The following is a 14,300-nucleotide window of genomic DNA, read 5'->3' on the forward strand; positions in this document are numbered from 1 at the left end:
TAGGCAAATCCAGGACTCCAAGATCGTTTGGTTGGTTGCCTAGCTAAAAAGCAAACATGGTCTAACTTCAAAAGTTTGGTAACTCATGATGAGCTATATTCTGGAGGACACATGGTGATTGAAAATAGGCTGAGATATTGATGGATATTTTAAGCATCCTGTAGGTCTCTAAGCAAGGACTGATTCTTTGACACCTACTCTAATAAACACAAAAAATCAATTAAAGACATTTTCCACACTTTATATATCAAATAAAACTGGTAGTATTAACAGGGTTTTGGTATTTTGATGTGATTTAAAATGATCATGATGTAGGCTGTGATGTTCAAAAACTAACAGCATGATTATTTTACAGGCTATGATGATACTGTGCTCTGCTGTCCTATGATGTGTTTTGTGGAAACTGTAGTTCCCCTAGAAATGAATCTAGCAGATGTCGGAAATGTTTTTTTTCAGCTGTGAAGGTTGCATTATCACAGCGTATTCTTAGATTCTGTGCTGGACTGAAGTTTTATCAGCTCCATTATGCAGCCTCACTACTTCTAGGTTCAAGTTTTCAATCTGGGAAAACACAAACCAATATAAAGTAAAGGAAGGTCTTTCTCTACTGTAAGGTATCTGTACTGAACTTTGAAAAATATCAGGAGTTTGCAAATACTTGAGTACTGGATCCTCCATAAAGATGCAGCTGATACTCACGGAAGCAAAGGTTCCATTCCAGATTTGGGTGGACACGTTCACAAAGTACTCTCCCTTCAGTGTAATATCTTCCAGTTTGCATGTGATGGTACTGCACTTCACGTTCTTACAGGTCTTCCAGGTGAAACAGCAAGAAGGGGCAACAGCATGCATTAAAAACACACTTTAAAAAATGTTCCTGCAACATCCAGACTTTTTGCCCTTGCCTTTCCTGTTATCTGCATACAAATTAAGTGTCTGCAGGCTGTGCTAAAGCAGATGCAGTGTCTGTGAGAACATCCATAGGCTGAGCTCCTGCTCTGTAAATGAGGAATGCCACCCCATCGCAGCTGTCCTCACAAGTACAGCAATGGGCACAGAAGGTCAGCTCTGCTTCCCTCAGCTCAGAAGGTCCTGCTTACTGCAGCCCTGGGTTTTACTCACCAGTTCTTTGGAAGTTCTGAAGTTCTCTTTTATGAAAGATGGATAATAAGGTCTTTTCCCAATTTGCAGTGGATTTATCTGAGCGTCACAAGTAACACCTTTGGCCTAGGAGAGATGACAGGAATAAGACTGGATGACATGCTACTTGGGAGTTTATAAGCATCATCATAATATATATTTCTGGGATTACATGGTGGCTGTAAAAGGCTAGAATGTGAATACTGAATTCTTTAGGAAACTAAGAATATGTGGCTTTGGTCAGAAGTAAGTAATTCTTAAGACACACCTTTTTTTCCCTTTTTTGTTTTTTTTTTTCACCCTAGATTGACCTGAAGGGTTTTTACTCAGCTAAAAACTTCATTTTTACTATAATTTTCCCAGGGACTTGCTGAAAGACCTAATTGAAGAGATCCAGATACTCCACATCTGCCAAGTAATAGGCTAGTGTACTTCAGGCATTGTGGTCCCCCCTTTATGAGGAAGGGACAAGGAGAAAAAGCATGGATTCTCTTAAACTAAGCCATAATCTTGGGGAGATAATTGATGTTTATAGTACTGATAAACCCCTGAAACACAGGGTTCTATACCTCATCTGTGGTGACTGCAGTTAGGTACATTAGTGGGTTGCCTTTGCTGGTCAGTGCTGGAAGATTGATTGTTACAGATGCCACCTTTACTGGAATACTTCCTGTTGTTACCTGCAAAGCAAAAAGCTCAGGAGTTACTTCAGGTAGCTATGTGTAAATTATCTGATACAGCAAGAAAATTAGAAATAATGGATGAGTATGGAGCAACTGGACTCCTTTTACATCAGCATTTTTTTATTAAGACACTGGGGTAGCAATTTTGTGAATAGTAAAGCAGAAAGTGTACTGTATAGCTCCAGGTTTCTGTCTGTTTTCTTAGCAAAGTTCATATTAATTGCATGAAATATGTTTTGAAAAGCAAATATTCTGCCATGGCCAATAGGCCTGTTTAGTCCTTTGGAGTAGCAGTTACAGGAATGGAAATGGAATGTAATTTAAGTTTCTTCCACGTTGCATATTTGGATCTAAGTTTTTTTCTGTGTTACATAATAAGCACCGTGATTTGGCTAGTTCTTGCATAACGTTTGAGCCCTTAACCCTTGCCAAACTTGACGTTTCAAAATCCAAGCCTGCAAAGACTTGTTTTTCTTTATCAAGTTGTCAGGAGACTCTGTGAAAAAAACAGTCTAAGTTGGCCTAAAGTTAAGCATTAACCATCTTCTAAATAAATACACAGTGCAGAATAAACCCCTCCCCCCTTCTACTTGTGCAAATGTCATCTTTAACCTTATGAAGACTCCAAGTACCTATGCTATTTGTAATTTTTTTTCTTACTTGACCTATTCAAAAGCCTCAAAAATTAGACAATGAAAACAGAAACAATTTTTTTTTTTTTAACTAGTTCTGGGAGCAGGCTATAGAGGGAGCTTCTTGAACCAGAACAAAACAGACTTACTAACCTTAACTGAGAAGTTGAACGTGGGGCCAATATCTTCAAAATTATTCACAGTGGAAGGAATGTTATGACCAGAGTATACTTCATAAAAGTTGATGTTGGCAAGCCTGGTTAACAACCATAAAACAATACATTTCAACTTGGCAGCTGCTTTGAAAACATATGTTACTGGATATGACTTTGTGAAACAGGTCAGAAGTACAGACAGAGAAAAGTCAGTCACTTAGATTGTTGTTTGAATTTTATGAAGTTAGTTAAGAAAATGCTGTACTGAAGCCCAGAGCTGGAAGAAACTTGTGAAATTAAGACAAGACAGTTATACAGGATACAGGCACTCTCAGGCTTCTAGGCCTTGCATTATTTCAGGGCCATACTGCAGATTCCTCCTCTGCACACAAACTGCAACGTTTGACTTGCAGTCATCTTTTGCTTCAGAAAGGGCCTTCCTGTCTCCCGTGGTACATCTGTAACTGGCTGGGTGTGGAAACACAGGTATCACCCTGCTTTATGTCCATGGTACATATCACATAGCCCTCACAGTCCTCTTTGGGGATGGAATAACATGTGCAAGGAGCTGTGGCTGCTTTTGGAGCTCAGTTAGTTAGAGTCACACTCAAAGGCAAGAAAAACATCTCTGTGCAGTGCATCACACCCACTGCCTGCTACCTGTGAGCAGCTTCTCTGCTAAACCATCCCGAAACTGTGTCTGCTCTTCATCATTAGCTTTCATTAGAAGGCTAATCTGAGCAGTCAAAAAGCAAGCTGGTGAGTTAACAAGAAACAGGGGCTATTACAACTCCTTCATCAGCTCTTCCTGTTACACAAGGAATCTATCATCTTTACCGCTATCCTTGTTTAATCTGGGTAACATCTGTGCATACAATCCCAATTTAACGTGTGTGCAGTCTCACAGATGTGATTCCTGATCAGTTGTGATTCTCCATACTACACTGTGGATCCTTTTTGATCCTCTGCACTTGCTCCCATGGGCCCTTTCCTTGAAGGGCTTGCTCACAAGTACTCCAAGGAAAACAAACATGACATTTTTGCTTCCTTACTGCCGAAGACTACAATCCTTCCAAGATGCGCAGTATCAGCTTCCTTGTTCTTTCAGAAGTCTCTGGTAAGACATATTGCTACATGTTCTCCTAGAAACTCAGGAAATTATCCCTAGAAAGACTTCACTTTAGCAAAACAATACTTTTTCCTCAACCCTTGTATTTTAAGGGATTACTTCTTGGCTGCATTACCTGCCTCAGGACTGAACTAATTCCAGGTAAATACTTCCTAAGCCAAGTTCGCCATGGCTTAATATGCATTTCATTTAATTATTTTAAATTTATTATCTCCAAGAATAACTAACCATTTTCTGGCTGTAGGTATTCCTTCATTCCTTGATGTGCATATGAAATTCCATTTTCTCATATTCAGAAGATGTCACTGAATTCAAACCCTGTTTTCCCTTGAATAACTTTTATAGACTCCATGCCTTGCTTCTTCTGAAGCATTTCATTTCAGTTCATATTTCTCAGCTAATTAAACCTGCTGATTCAAGTTTACACCATCTGAATTTCCTAAGAGGCAAGCCCTCTGTACAGATGCTTATGCAGTCTCTGCTGCTTCTGGCAAGGTGTCATGCAACTTTCTCAAGGAGGTGAAAGAACTTGCAACACTGACTCAAATGCTTCTCTGCACTTAAAATAGTCTCAAAAATTCTGCATGACTCCAGGACTGGTGCACCTAGCCATGATGCAGGCCCCCTAATATTCTGAAACTTCTTCTGCAAAGAAGGTTATGACACTAATCTCCTGTACTGTCATCCCTATTCCAGCTCATCCTACACAGCAGCCAACAGTTCCTGTAGCTATGGTAATCTCTGAATATTAATTTCCGGGATCCATTGTTGCTCTGTATCTTGAAGCAGCTCCTTATTTTTTAAAGTTCTGTTATCCTCTAAATATCTACTGGTTTTTTTTATATCCATTTACTAATTTTTGAACACTTTGGGATGCAAAAGCATTTTTTCACCAAGAATTGGTGATTGTTGATCCTAGAAATTCAATATTTGGGAAAGAGAAATAAATCTCTTCTTTGATGAAAATTCAAATATCCTACCTTGATCCCAGAGTGACACCAATGTATTTTGTTTCAGTTGTAATCTAAGTTAAACTGTAACTGAAATAATTCTTGTTTGGAACAGTAACAGACTAATTACTTCTTGAGAGCATCCCAAATCACCAAGTGTTTCCAGAGCTCAAGGTAAGAACTTCCAAGAGCACTACATGAAGACAAAAGGTATTAAAAGGCTTTTTGTTGGTTTATCTCCCCCTGCCTGCTCAGCTGCCTCTCCTTACAAACCACCCTTCCCAGGCTAAGGATGGCTCTTGCAATAGCCCTGGCTTGCCTTCTACATGGAGAAGAAAGGGCACCAGGCAGGGCTGGTAGGTTTGAGCCAGAATCTGGATGGGTACATGGAAAAGCAGGGTGTCTGCTCCCCATGCCAGTGCAGCTGCAACAAGGGAGAATTTGCCAGGTGCACCTCAGGATTTAGTTCAAATCATTATCTCAAACTGCTAGAAAGTCTATCTTTTTGTTCCGTATTCAACAGACATGTCTATTTTTTTCTTTCTTTCTCCCCCCCTCCTTTGCTGAGAGTTTGTTGTATTTTTCTTTTTGATATTCTTTCGTTTAGTTTTGATCACTGTAACTCCAGATTTGATCGCTCAAATGTAATGAGCCAAGAAGCCAAATGTTATTTACAGTATATACTGTTTATGTTATCAAAACCACACGCACGGTTGGCCTTTTTATCACTTCTGTTCACAGAAGCATCTGTAACAACTCTTCAGAGGCAAACATGGGTCCACAACTTTCGTAATTTTTACATATAAGTTTGGTTGGAAAGACAGACAAATCTGCTCCTACTGGTGAGAAGGGAATTTCATATGACTTCCAAAACAAAAGCAAAGCTTCTCTATATTTTAGTGACCGTTCAAGACTAACTTCAAGTGGTTTGCCAAAATGACAGTGTCTGTTTACATAATTCAGCATACCTTGTGAAGTGAATTTCTGCATCGTATCGCAGAGGAATTGATAAGGTGACCTGGTTGTCCGACTCTTGCTGTTCCTTACTTTCACTGTTCATCAAAACACATTTGATTCAGGTCTAATAATATTGTTTTATACAAATAAGCTTTTAATACCTAAATTGCTTTCATATAATTAGGTACTTTACCTCCATGCATGAAAACTTAGAACTGCCACATTCTGAAGATTTTTAAGATTAAAATCAAAGCTAATATCAAAGGATACCTATGGAAGAGACAAGGAACACATAGTAAATGGACTGGTACAACATCCAAGGGACTTCCCAAAAGACATTATTCATGTGTGCAACAATCTAGAACTGCCCTCTGTATCTGAATTCTCTACAGATTCCTGTGTAATATTTCAGTAATTTCTTAATACTCAGAATTGATTTGTTCTTACATTCCCCTACAAGTTGGCATTCTAACATAAACAAGTTATTTGCACTTTGAAATTGTGTACAACTAACTTCAAGCTGCAACAAAAGGTGTTCACAATTCCTTCCTTTTAAACTCTAGTATTGACACAAATTTTGTATTCAATCTTTTCTTCCATTTGTTCCAGCAGGTCCACTTTGAGCAATTCCATCAACATTCAGAAAAAAATATTTATTTATTTATTTACTTATTAATTTATTATTCTACGTGTCCCACCGCAGAACATCATGTTTCTGTTCTTTCTAGCAAGTTTATTATTGCTTTAGTTGACTATATTAGAGGCTGGGACCCTGTTTCTGCTCTGCCCTTGAGGAATAAGAGATTCCATAAAACTGTGGATATCCTGAGGTTTATGGTATATATGAAATATATATTTATAATATATATATATATATTTATCTTATATATAATATAAGATATATTTAATAATATATAATAATATAATAATAATAATATATAATATATATATTTATCTTAGGGCTGTGTGGGCCTCCCATCTCCTCCCAAAACAATACTGCTTTCTTGGAGGGATGAGATTCAAGAAGCAGGTGAGGGAGTTACCCCAGGGTCACACTGCAGGAGGGATTTGATGGGAATTGTGCTCAGCTCTTAGGAGCCTGCACATGAGGCTCTATGCTTCTCTGCCCCCAGCTTTCATTCTCCGAAAGTTACATAACTGCAGCAGCATTTGGAAGCTGTGGGTTGTGACAAATGAGCTTTGAGAGTCTTTTTTTCCTTTAATCTGGCAGGGAGTCACAAATTTTAAGCCCTAGTTTGCTTCTTTTAATGCTTCTGTTGTAAAATCTAAGAAATCCTTATCAGCAATAAATGCAGAGTTAGGGAAAAACAACAGCAGAAAAGATTCTGTGTCACATTCAAGGTTATTTAAACATGCCAGCTGTACCTGTTGTCCTGTTCTGAAAACAGGATAGCTTATTTGGCAAATGACTGTACTTTGCGCTGTTCCTGTTTGACACGAGACTTCAGTCCCATCACTCTGCAGAGAAAACAGACAGAAACATCATCTTAATATCAGGTTTTGATAAGGCAGAGAGGTGTGTACCTTCAGCAGCATATGTATTCAACTAAGGAATGAAAACAGGTGTTATGGCAGTAAATCCTAGAGATGCAGGAGATGGGTGGGGCATAGGCAGGGCCAGGAGGAAGTCATAAGAAAGGTGGGACAAGTACCACTCCCACACAGCTTCTTGTAGGCTGTAATCATCTTTTTAGAACTTTGTGCTGAGCTTGGAAGAAGGAATACAGGCCCAAGAGTGCAGGCTAGCTCCAGCACTAACTTCTACAGTATTTTACAGAATTTTTACAGAACTTTTGCAGACATATTTACACAATCTTAGAGCTGGTTAAGTACTTTCACTATAGAATTTAGTGTGCAAAGGGGAATTCCTTAGAGAAACCAAACTTTCTGTAGGAAAATCTGCCATGCATAATGGTTTGTTTACTACTTTGCAGAATATTGGCTTGTCATCCTCCTCGATTCAAAGACAAATTCACAGACCAGAGCCAGTTATCAACCCTTGGAGAAGTATAAATTAAAAAGTACTGTCTTTTCTAAAAAACATTCCTAGTAGACATTTACCATTCATGAACTGTGCTACAAAAAACCCTCAAAACAAAACCCCCCCAAAGGCCCATACATACTCAGTTTATGTTTTTCTTCCTGCCTTGAAGCAAGCACATTTTTGGTCTAAACTTCACTTGCAGGCTGAAGTGCTTCTAAGCAAAAGGGCTTTTAAAGCAAAAGAAAATTCTAGCTCCAGTGTGGTCTTTTGGCAGGAGTGAAATGAACAATCTTGCTGCACAACAGGATGGGGAGGTAGAGGGGCACCCCCAGTGCTGTGTGCAGTACTTTTGCCAATTCATTGTTCAGAATAATGCTGCTCTTGGGCAGGAATGAATGCTATCCCTCCTCTCCCTTCAGTACAGGGATTGCTCTGGATTTCACCCCCAGGATTATCACGCACCTCTCCAGTAGGAGCCTGACCATATAAGCCAAGCACTGAAATCTGCATTTCATCCTTCGTGAATCAGGAGCAACGATTTAAATTATAGGCATACAGCATTCCCCAAAATAGTATGCATAATTCTTCTCTTTCCCCTTCTCTAAGATAAAATTTGTTGGAAGAAGAGCTTTTGGTATAGCAGTCATGTCAATCTGATTAACTGTCTAGCTGGAACACATGGCCTTGGCAGTAACACTATTTCTAGATCCCAAGTCTGTGCTTTAAGGATTCATCATCAATGCTGCATGTCTGATTTATCAAATACAAATTCCCTGTGGCACAGCAACTGCTTCAGGCATCTTGCTGAGAGTTAAGAAGAAGATGTGGGTGCCAAGGCCTAAAGTGAGGAAAAGATGTCTGAGGTGAGGCCAAACTCGACAAGTTGCCAGCTTTTATGCTGAGTTGGAAATATCTTTCCTTGACCTAAATAAACTGATATGCTGGGAGAATAATTCTGCTATCCAAGAAAACAAATTGTGAGAGAGTTTTGTACACACATTCTTTTCTGGAAGAGGCACTGCTAGAAATGAAAAAAAAAAAAAAATTCTCTCGAGAACCTCAAAAATCAGGGGCAACAACAGAAATAGTAAAGTTGGGTATCACGCACCGGTAAAGAAGATGAAGCAAAAAACAGGTTGTCTGAAAATGTTGCCTGGATTCTGGTGTTATATGCATTTTCCTTTTTATTTCTCAATTTCACATTGAACGTTAGTCTTCTGGTTTTGCTGCTGACAATAAACTGTTGTTTGCTGTTAGAAAATAAAGTCCATTGTTGTAAATAGAGGTACTAGAACAGCTGTGGATCAGGAAAATGTGTTGCCTGAAGCCAACAACAAGTAACAAGCACAGCAAGACACTTCCTACATTGTACACACTTAAATGCTCTGCTTTCTAAACCCCTTGGCATTCTGTGATGGTGTTTCCTAAAACCAGACAGAATAATTGTCTTCCAAAAGTGCAGGACTTTGATTATGTATTGTCAAAGTGACTTTGCTGATTTTTCAAGGGCTGTACCCTGGTGGGAAGGTGTACAGAGTAGGCAGTACACATGTACTTATCTCTGTGATGTACATGTATGCATGTATCAGACATGGACTTAGAATATATGGTGCCCAAATAGCTGACCACAGCTCTCCACTGGCACAGCTATTGCAGGATCCTCACTGCTCCCTGTAGGAGGGATGAAGACAGCTGCTGCAGCTGCTGCTGCTCTCCCACTGTTCTCCCTTTCCCAACAACAGCCAGTCAGACACAATATGTCCAAATATTCACTGTATCCACATCTCTAAGGTACTAAAACTTGGGTTGGTCTAAGCTGACAAGAGTCCTAATACTATGTTTGTGTTCCTATCCTACCTCTTTTTCCTTGATTACATTTAGGTTAAAATGCCATTGCTTTTTCTATTTGTGCTGTTTCTAAGTATATGTTGAACTAGAAAGGCATTCTTAGAAATTCATCCAAAGCCTACAGACAAACCAACTGGTGAGAACACTGGACTCTAACAATTCCACTGATTCAGCTCTTACCCATCATCTGCCTTCCACTGAACATTCAGAACAAGATCACAGATACAAAGTTCATCTTCACCACAGTCTTTAATAAAAGGAATCTAGGAAAAACAAAAACATTTCCTGAATGACAGGGCTCAACATTTAACATTATCTGAAGACACTAGGGTGCAAACACCTTCAATCTGAAGCACATTCTTGGTTTGCAGGTAAGAAAATCCCTCTGAAGGAGGTTAAAAATCTTGACAAATGAATGAGTGAACTGAATAATGCGTTGCTACATGTCAACTGATCCAAGAATGGTACAGACAGGTTACTCTTCAATGACAACAAAGGTGATGTAGTCAAATTAGTTCCATCTCTCTTTTATGTACCTTTTTACTGTAGAATAAACAGAAAGCATTCATCTTTGCCATCAACTAGAAGTTCACATCAACAGTGATGTGGCTGAACTAACATGCTTGTTATGCTGCAGTGGCTGGTGTGTGTGTGTGTGTGAGCAAGGTCATGCAATACAGGCAAAGGTATTAAAACAACCAGGGGACTCCCCTCCACGTGACCTACACGGAGCAGCAGTTTTCACTTCCATGTACCTCTTCGGTACTTGTGGGGGCCACCCATAACCCATGTGTGTAGTCATGCACTTCTGAATAAAGCAGTAAAGCTGCATACTTACACTATAGGCCACAGATGCTGGAGAAGATATGTCCAGGACAGGGCTGGAGCCAGGGTTTGCAAGGCCGATGTCAATGCGCAAACTAAGTGAATTCACTGCATCTGAAGGCTCCTGTAAAACACATGGTTCAGATGATGGCTGCCAGCACAGAAAACAGGGTAAAATTGGTAATACCTATTGTGAATTGAGAATGTGCAGTAAAATCATATTTGCTCTAAACAAGGAGAAGCAATATTTCAAAGCTTCATTTCTTAAAGAAAATAATTTTGTGAGATTGACTAGTGTAGGCTTCTCTAGATTAACAGTTTTCAATGTGATTTCCATGATAAAACTGATTTTTCTAGGATTACTGGAGACTGTACAGATGACAGTAACTGCTAGGGCTAAGGAGCATGCATTTTGTCGGCAGCTGCATGAGCTGGTCCTCAAAGCCATCACCAGATAGCTTTCATTCTCATCTAGCTGCAGAAGTCAAATTCCTATTCCACTCTGCCTTACCATCACGAAGAGCATCTGGGTCTGAGTGATACTAAAATACAGTAAATGTTATGTCTCCTCTTGTTGTAGTGCATCTAAAAATCTTGGTACCTCCCAAGGGTAAAACCCACCTCTGGTTGTGTAATGTTAGTTCCTACCTGAGAACCTTCTTTCCCTTCCCCCTTGCCATTGGCTGTGACGTCCCTGCATCCCCTAATCACCCCTGCCCCCTGGTATAAGAGATGAGACCCAGAGCATTTCGGTCTCTCTCTTGCCCCGGATGGACTACAGACAATAAACCCGGGATTACTCCAGCAAGTTTGAGCCTCCTGTGTCTAGATACTTTGAGTCAGTGTTGTATCCACTCCAGGACTCCCTCCACTGCCTGTGCCCTGAGACGAGCAGGCTCTCACCATGGGGGGTGGGACAGAGGGGTCCCATCGGGGAGAACGATTGCAACATCCTCTCTTTTTCAGTCCTGGATGAATCACCTTCTAGCCCTACGGCTCACCACTCTACATGGCGCTAAATATGATTAATAGGTCACTGCAAACCAGAGCAGGGACAGAAGTCCTCTACCTGACCTAGCATCATGCAACTGGGCTTAAGGAAAGCCTCAGGGCTCTGTTCAGTCTTTGTTTCTGGAGAAAAATGGAGACCTCCTTACTTTTTATTAAATTCCTTGCTGTGTTCCAGGGGTTAGAATACACCCGAAGTTCAAAGGGAAATTAAAATCTACTTAAACTATAGACCATGGGCTCTATATTACATCAAAGCTGAATAACACAATTAAAAACCCTCTTTCCTGTCCTAAAAATTTGTACTGAATGTGACGATTACTAGTTTCTATGAAATCATAACCTTATTAAGCATTTTTCAGCTGGGTGGATTTGGGAAATATAAGTAATTCAATAAACCATGCATGAAATTCAAATTACAGACAAAAAATTAATCCATGTCTTCCTCTGATCACTTTTGTTATGCAAGACTACGTGCAATTACACTTACTTGTACACTGAAGACATCATGAACACAATTCTCTTCTTGATGCACCACAAGATCCCTCTGCATGTACCTTTCATTATTTTCTTTGAAAAATCCTCTAGAAGTCACTCTGGAGAACTGCAGGTCTGCATCCAATGTTGCATTGTACTTTATATCTACAAGAAGAATAGCAGTTCATTTTTGACTGAGCATGGCTGCCCATGATCTCATTCCTATGCTCAATATTATAGGGACCAGGCTTTCCAAACCACACTAAATATTTCATGTTTTTCATAGCTAAACACAGAGCAGTTTCAAATTGAAACTACTTTCTCTTGTGTTTTCCAAAGCAGTCAAACAGGTTTAGGTCCTGATCTGCAAGGAGCACATTAAATGGCAATCAATCCAGCCTCCACTGCAGGAAGCCAGTCAGCAGGGCCAGGGTTACTCTAGATAAAGGGGCCTTTCAACAATATCACTGAACTCAGAAGTGACTTCAAAGAATCTGTATCTTCTCTTCAATCACATATTTTCTGCCACCTTCTCTTTGTTTTATGACTAATATGTTGTGGAAGTTCATTGTTATTTTATAGCTTAAAATCATGAGTTCCTAAAGGCACTTTATGTAGCACTGAAGCAGTCCAACTGCTGTTATCTGTGAGACTTAAAAACTTTATGGAAGCCCACTGCTGGACACAGAAATATTCACTTTCCTGTGAAAAGAAGAGAGTCCTCCCACTGAAAACTCTGAGCTCTAAGCCTCTAGTAAATACTTAATTTTCTTTTTCTGAAGAGAGAGGAAAATTATGCAGTCTGTTGTTGAAACCAGAAGGTTGGAAAAACCCAGCTCCTCACTAATGACATTTTTGGGGATTGCTGAACAACAAGGACACAGCTCTCCTCTATACTGTTCATTCCCCACTTTTCAAACAGTATGGAGCCAGTGATGAATTAGGTCTTAAAAACAATTTCTCACGCACTTAATTTTTACATTTATTTTGTGACTTTTGACATTCAATCTAATACATCTTTAGACTTTCCATTACTCATTTGAACAATGGACTTTTGAAGAAATTAATACAAAACAAATCATTGAAATACTCTTACCCACTTGATTATTTTTCTTAGCAGGTCTAAATGTAGCCTGAAAGCATATTTTGACAGTTATATCTGTATTCTTGTTCAGCAGACTGATTTTCTCAGGTTTAAATGAAGCAATTATGGACACATTTGCAATGCCTCTTGACCTGAAAAATATATTTTACAAGTTACATGGGGTTTTGAAGAACACTGGGTAACATAGAAGCTGTTGTCTAATACTATCTGTAAATGTTAGTAATGATTTTTTTGGTTCCCAAGGTAAACTTCTTTTAATGGCACTGGTAAAATTTTTTCCTTAGGTATACGTGAATTTGTTGATATTGTTGCTTACAGTAATAATAATAACAACACATATTTTCATGTCAAATTAATGGCTAATTGATGTCTTCATCCTATTGCTCTAATCAATCCCTCAAGGTATCAGAGAATGAAGCCCTTAGCCTACTTTCCAAGTAAGTAACCTTCTGCTCCTTTAGAGTTCTTCTGGGAAGGTGAGAACGGGTAATTCTTCATTTTAATAATCTAATTTTTTGGAAAAACAACTTTCATGTAATAAATCAAGATTTTGAAGAACAGTTTCAAAGGAATCCTACATGTAAATACAAACACTTTAATCAAAACAAAATGCATTAATCAGCCCAAATGTCAGGACGAAAAAAGAATGAGCATCTTCATTAATCAAATCTAAATAAATGCTGGTACTTCAAGGAACATAATTTTCTTTAATGAAATTCCCAGCAGCAGCAGCAGTCAAAGGTCCAAACTGACCATTCATTTTTAATTATCTTGTTCCATTATGAAAGAAGTAGCAATTCAGTGATATTTTTCTTACAATGGGGAGCCTCAGGCATGAAGACAGGCAACAGATAGGAAAGGAAACAGCGTTTGAATTTAGCTCCTCAAGCAAGGAGTGGAAATCAAAGCCTACTTAGGCAGGCAGATGATTTTGGTTCTGTGAAACCTTTTTGTATTTTGTGAAAGTACTCCAACTTCTGTGGCAAAGGTAATGTGCCATTAAAAATGTGTCTCTTCTCAGAATTAGGTGTCAGCTCACTATTACTGCCCTCTTACCCTGCAGGACGACACTCCCCGCATATCAGCCAGTAAAGGTCATGCAGGTTGTGTGAGACATGGTTTCATCTGTCTCAAGCTCTCAGCTATCAAAATTATACTGTGGCTACTGAGGTACACAACCTGCTGCTACAAAGCCATCAGGCCCCATTCCCTGCTGCTGTCCCTTCCCTCTGGACCATGTGTCTGCACAGCAGTAGCAGGCAGATGTCTCCCAGCCCTCTCACTCCTGGTCAGGTCCCTCCCAGCAGGCTCTGCCACCTGGCTTTCTCCCACATGCCCTGGCTCTGCTCTGCATGCTGCCTTGGCTTTCATAATATACACTTAAAA

The 14,300-nt window shown here is 39.5% G+C and overlaps 1 protein-coding gene across 1 annotated transcript in view; it reads right to left on the reverse strand.

Moving 5' to 3' along the window:
* ITGA2 (integrin subunit alpha 2) overlaps nt 1–14,300 on the reverse strand; it is a 49,359-nt gene that overhangs the window by 8,657 nt on the left and 26,402 nt on the right. Inside the window, 12 exon segments of the mRNA XM_014259895.2 lie at nt 700–813; nt 1,123–1,227; nt 1,710–1,820; nt 2,609–2,711; nt 5,658–5,741; nt 5,840–5,916; nt 7,033–7,125; nt 8,760–8,901; nt 9,680–9,762; nt 10,338–10,448; nt 11,823–11,974; nt 12,906–13,045. Coding sequence (XP_014115370.2) covers nt 700–813; nt 1,123–1,227; nt 1,710–1,820; nt 2,609–2,711; nt 5,658–5,741; nt 5,840–5,916; nt 7,033–7,125; nt 8,760–8,901; nt 9,680–9,762; nt 10,338–10,448; nt 11,823–11,974; nt 12,906–13,045 — 1,315 coding nt within the window.

Source organism: Pseudopodoces humilis, chromosome 4 (genome assembly GCF_049639895.1).
Source record: "Pseudopodoces humilis isolate 2021_Gansu_Grassland_sample_001 chromosome 4, ASM4963989v1, whole genome shotgun sequence".
NCBI lineage: Eukaryota > Metazoa > Chordata > Aves > Passeriformes > Paridae > Pseudopodoces > Pseudopodoces humilis.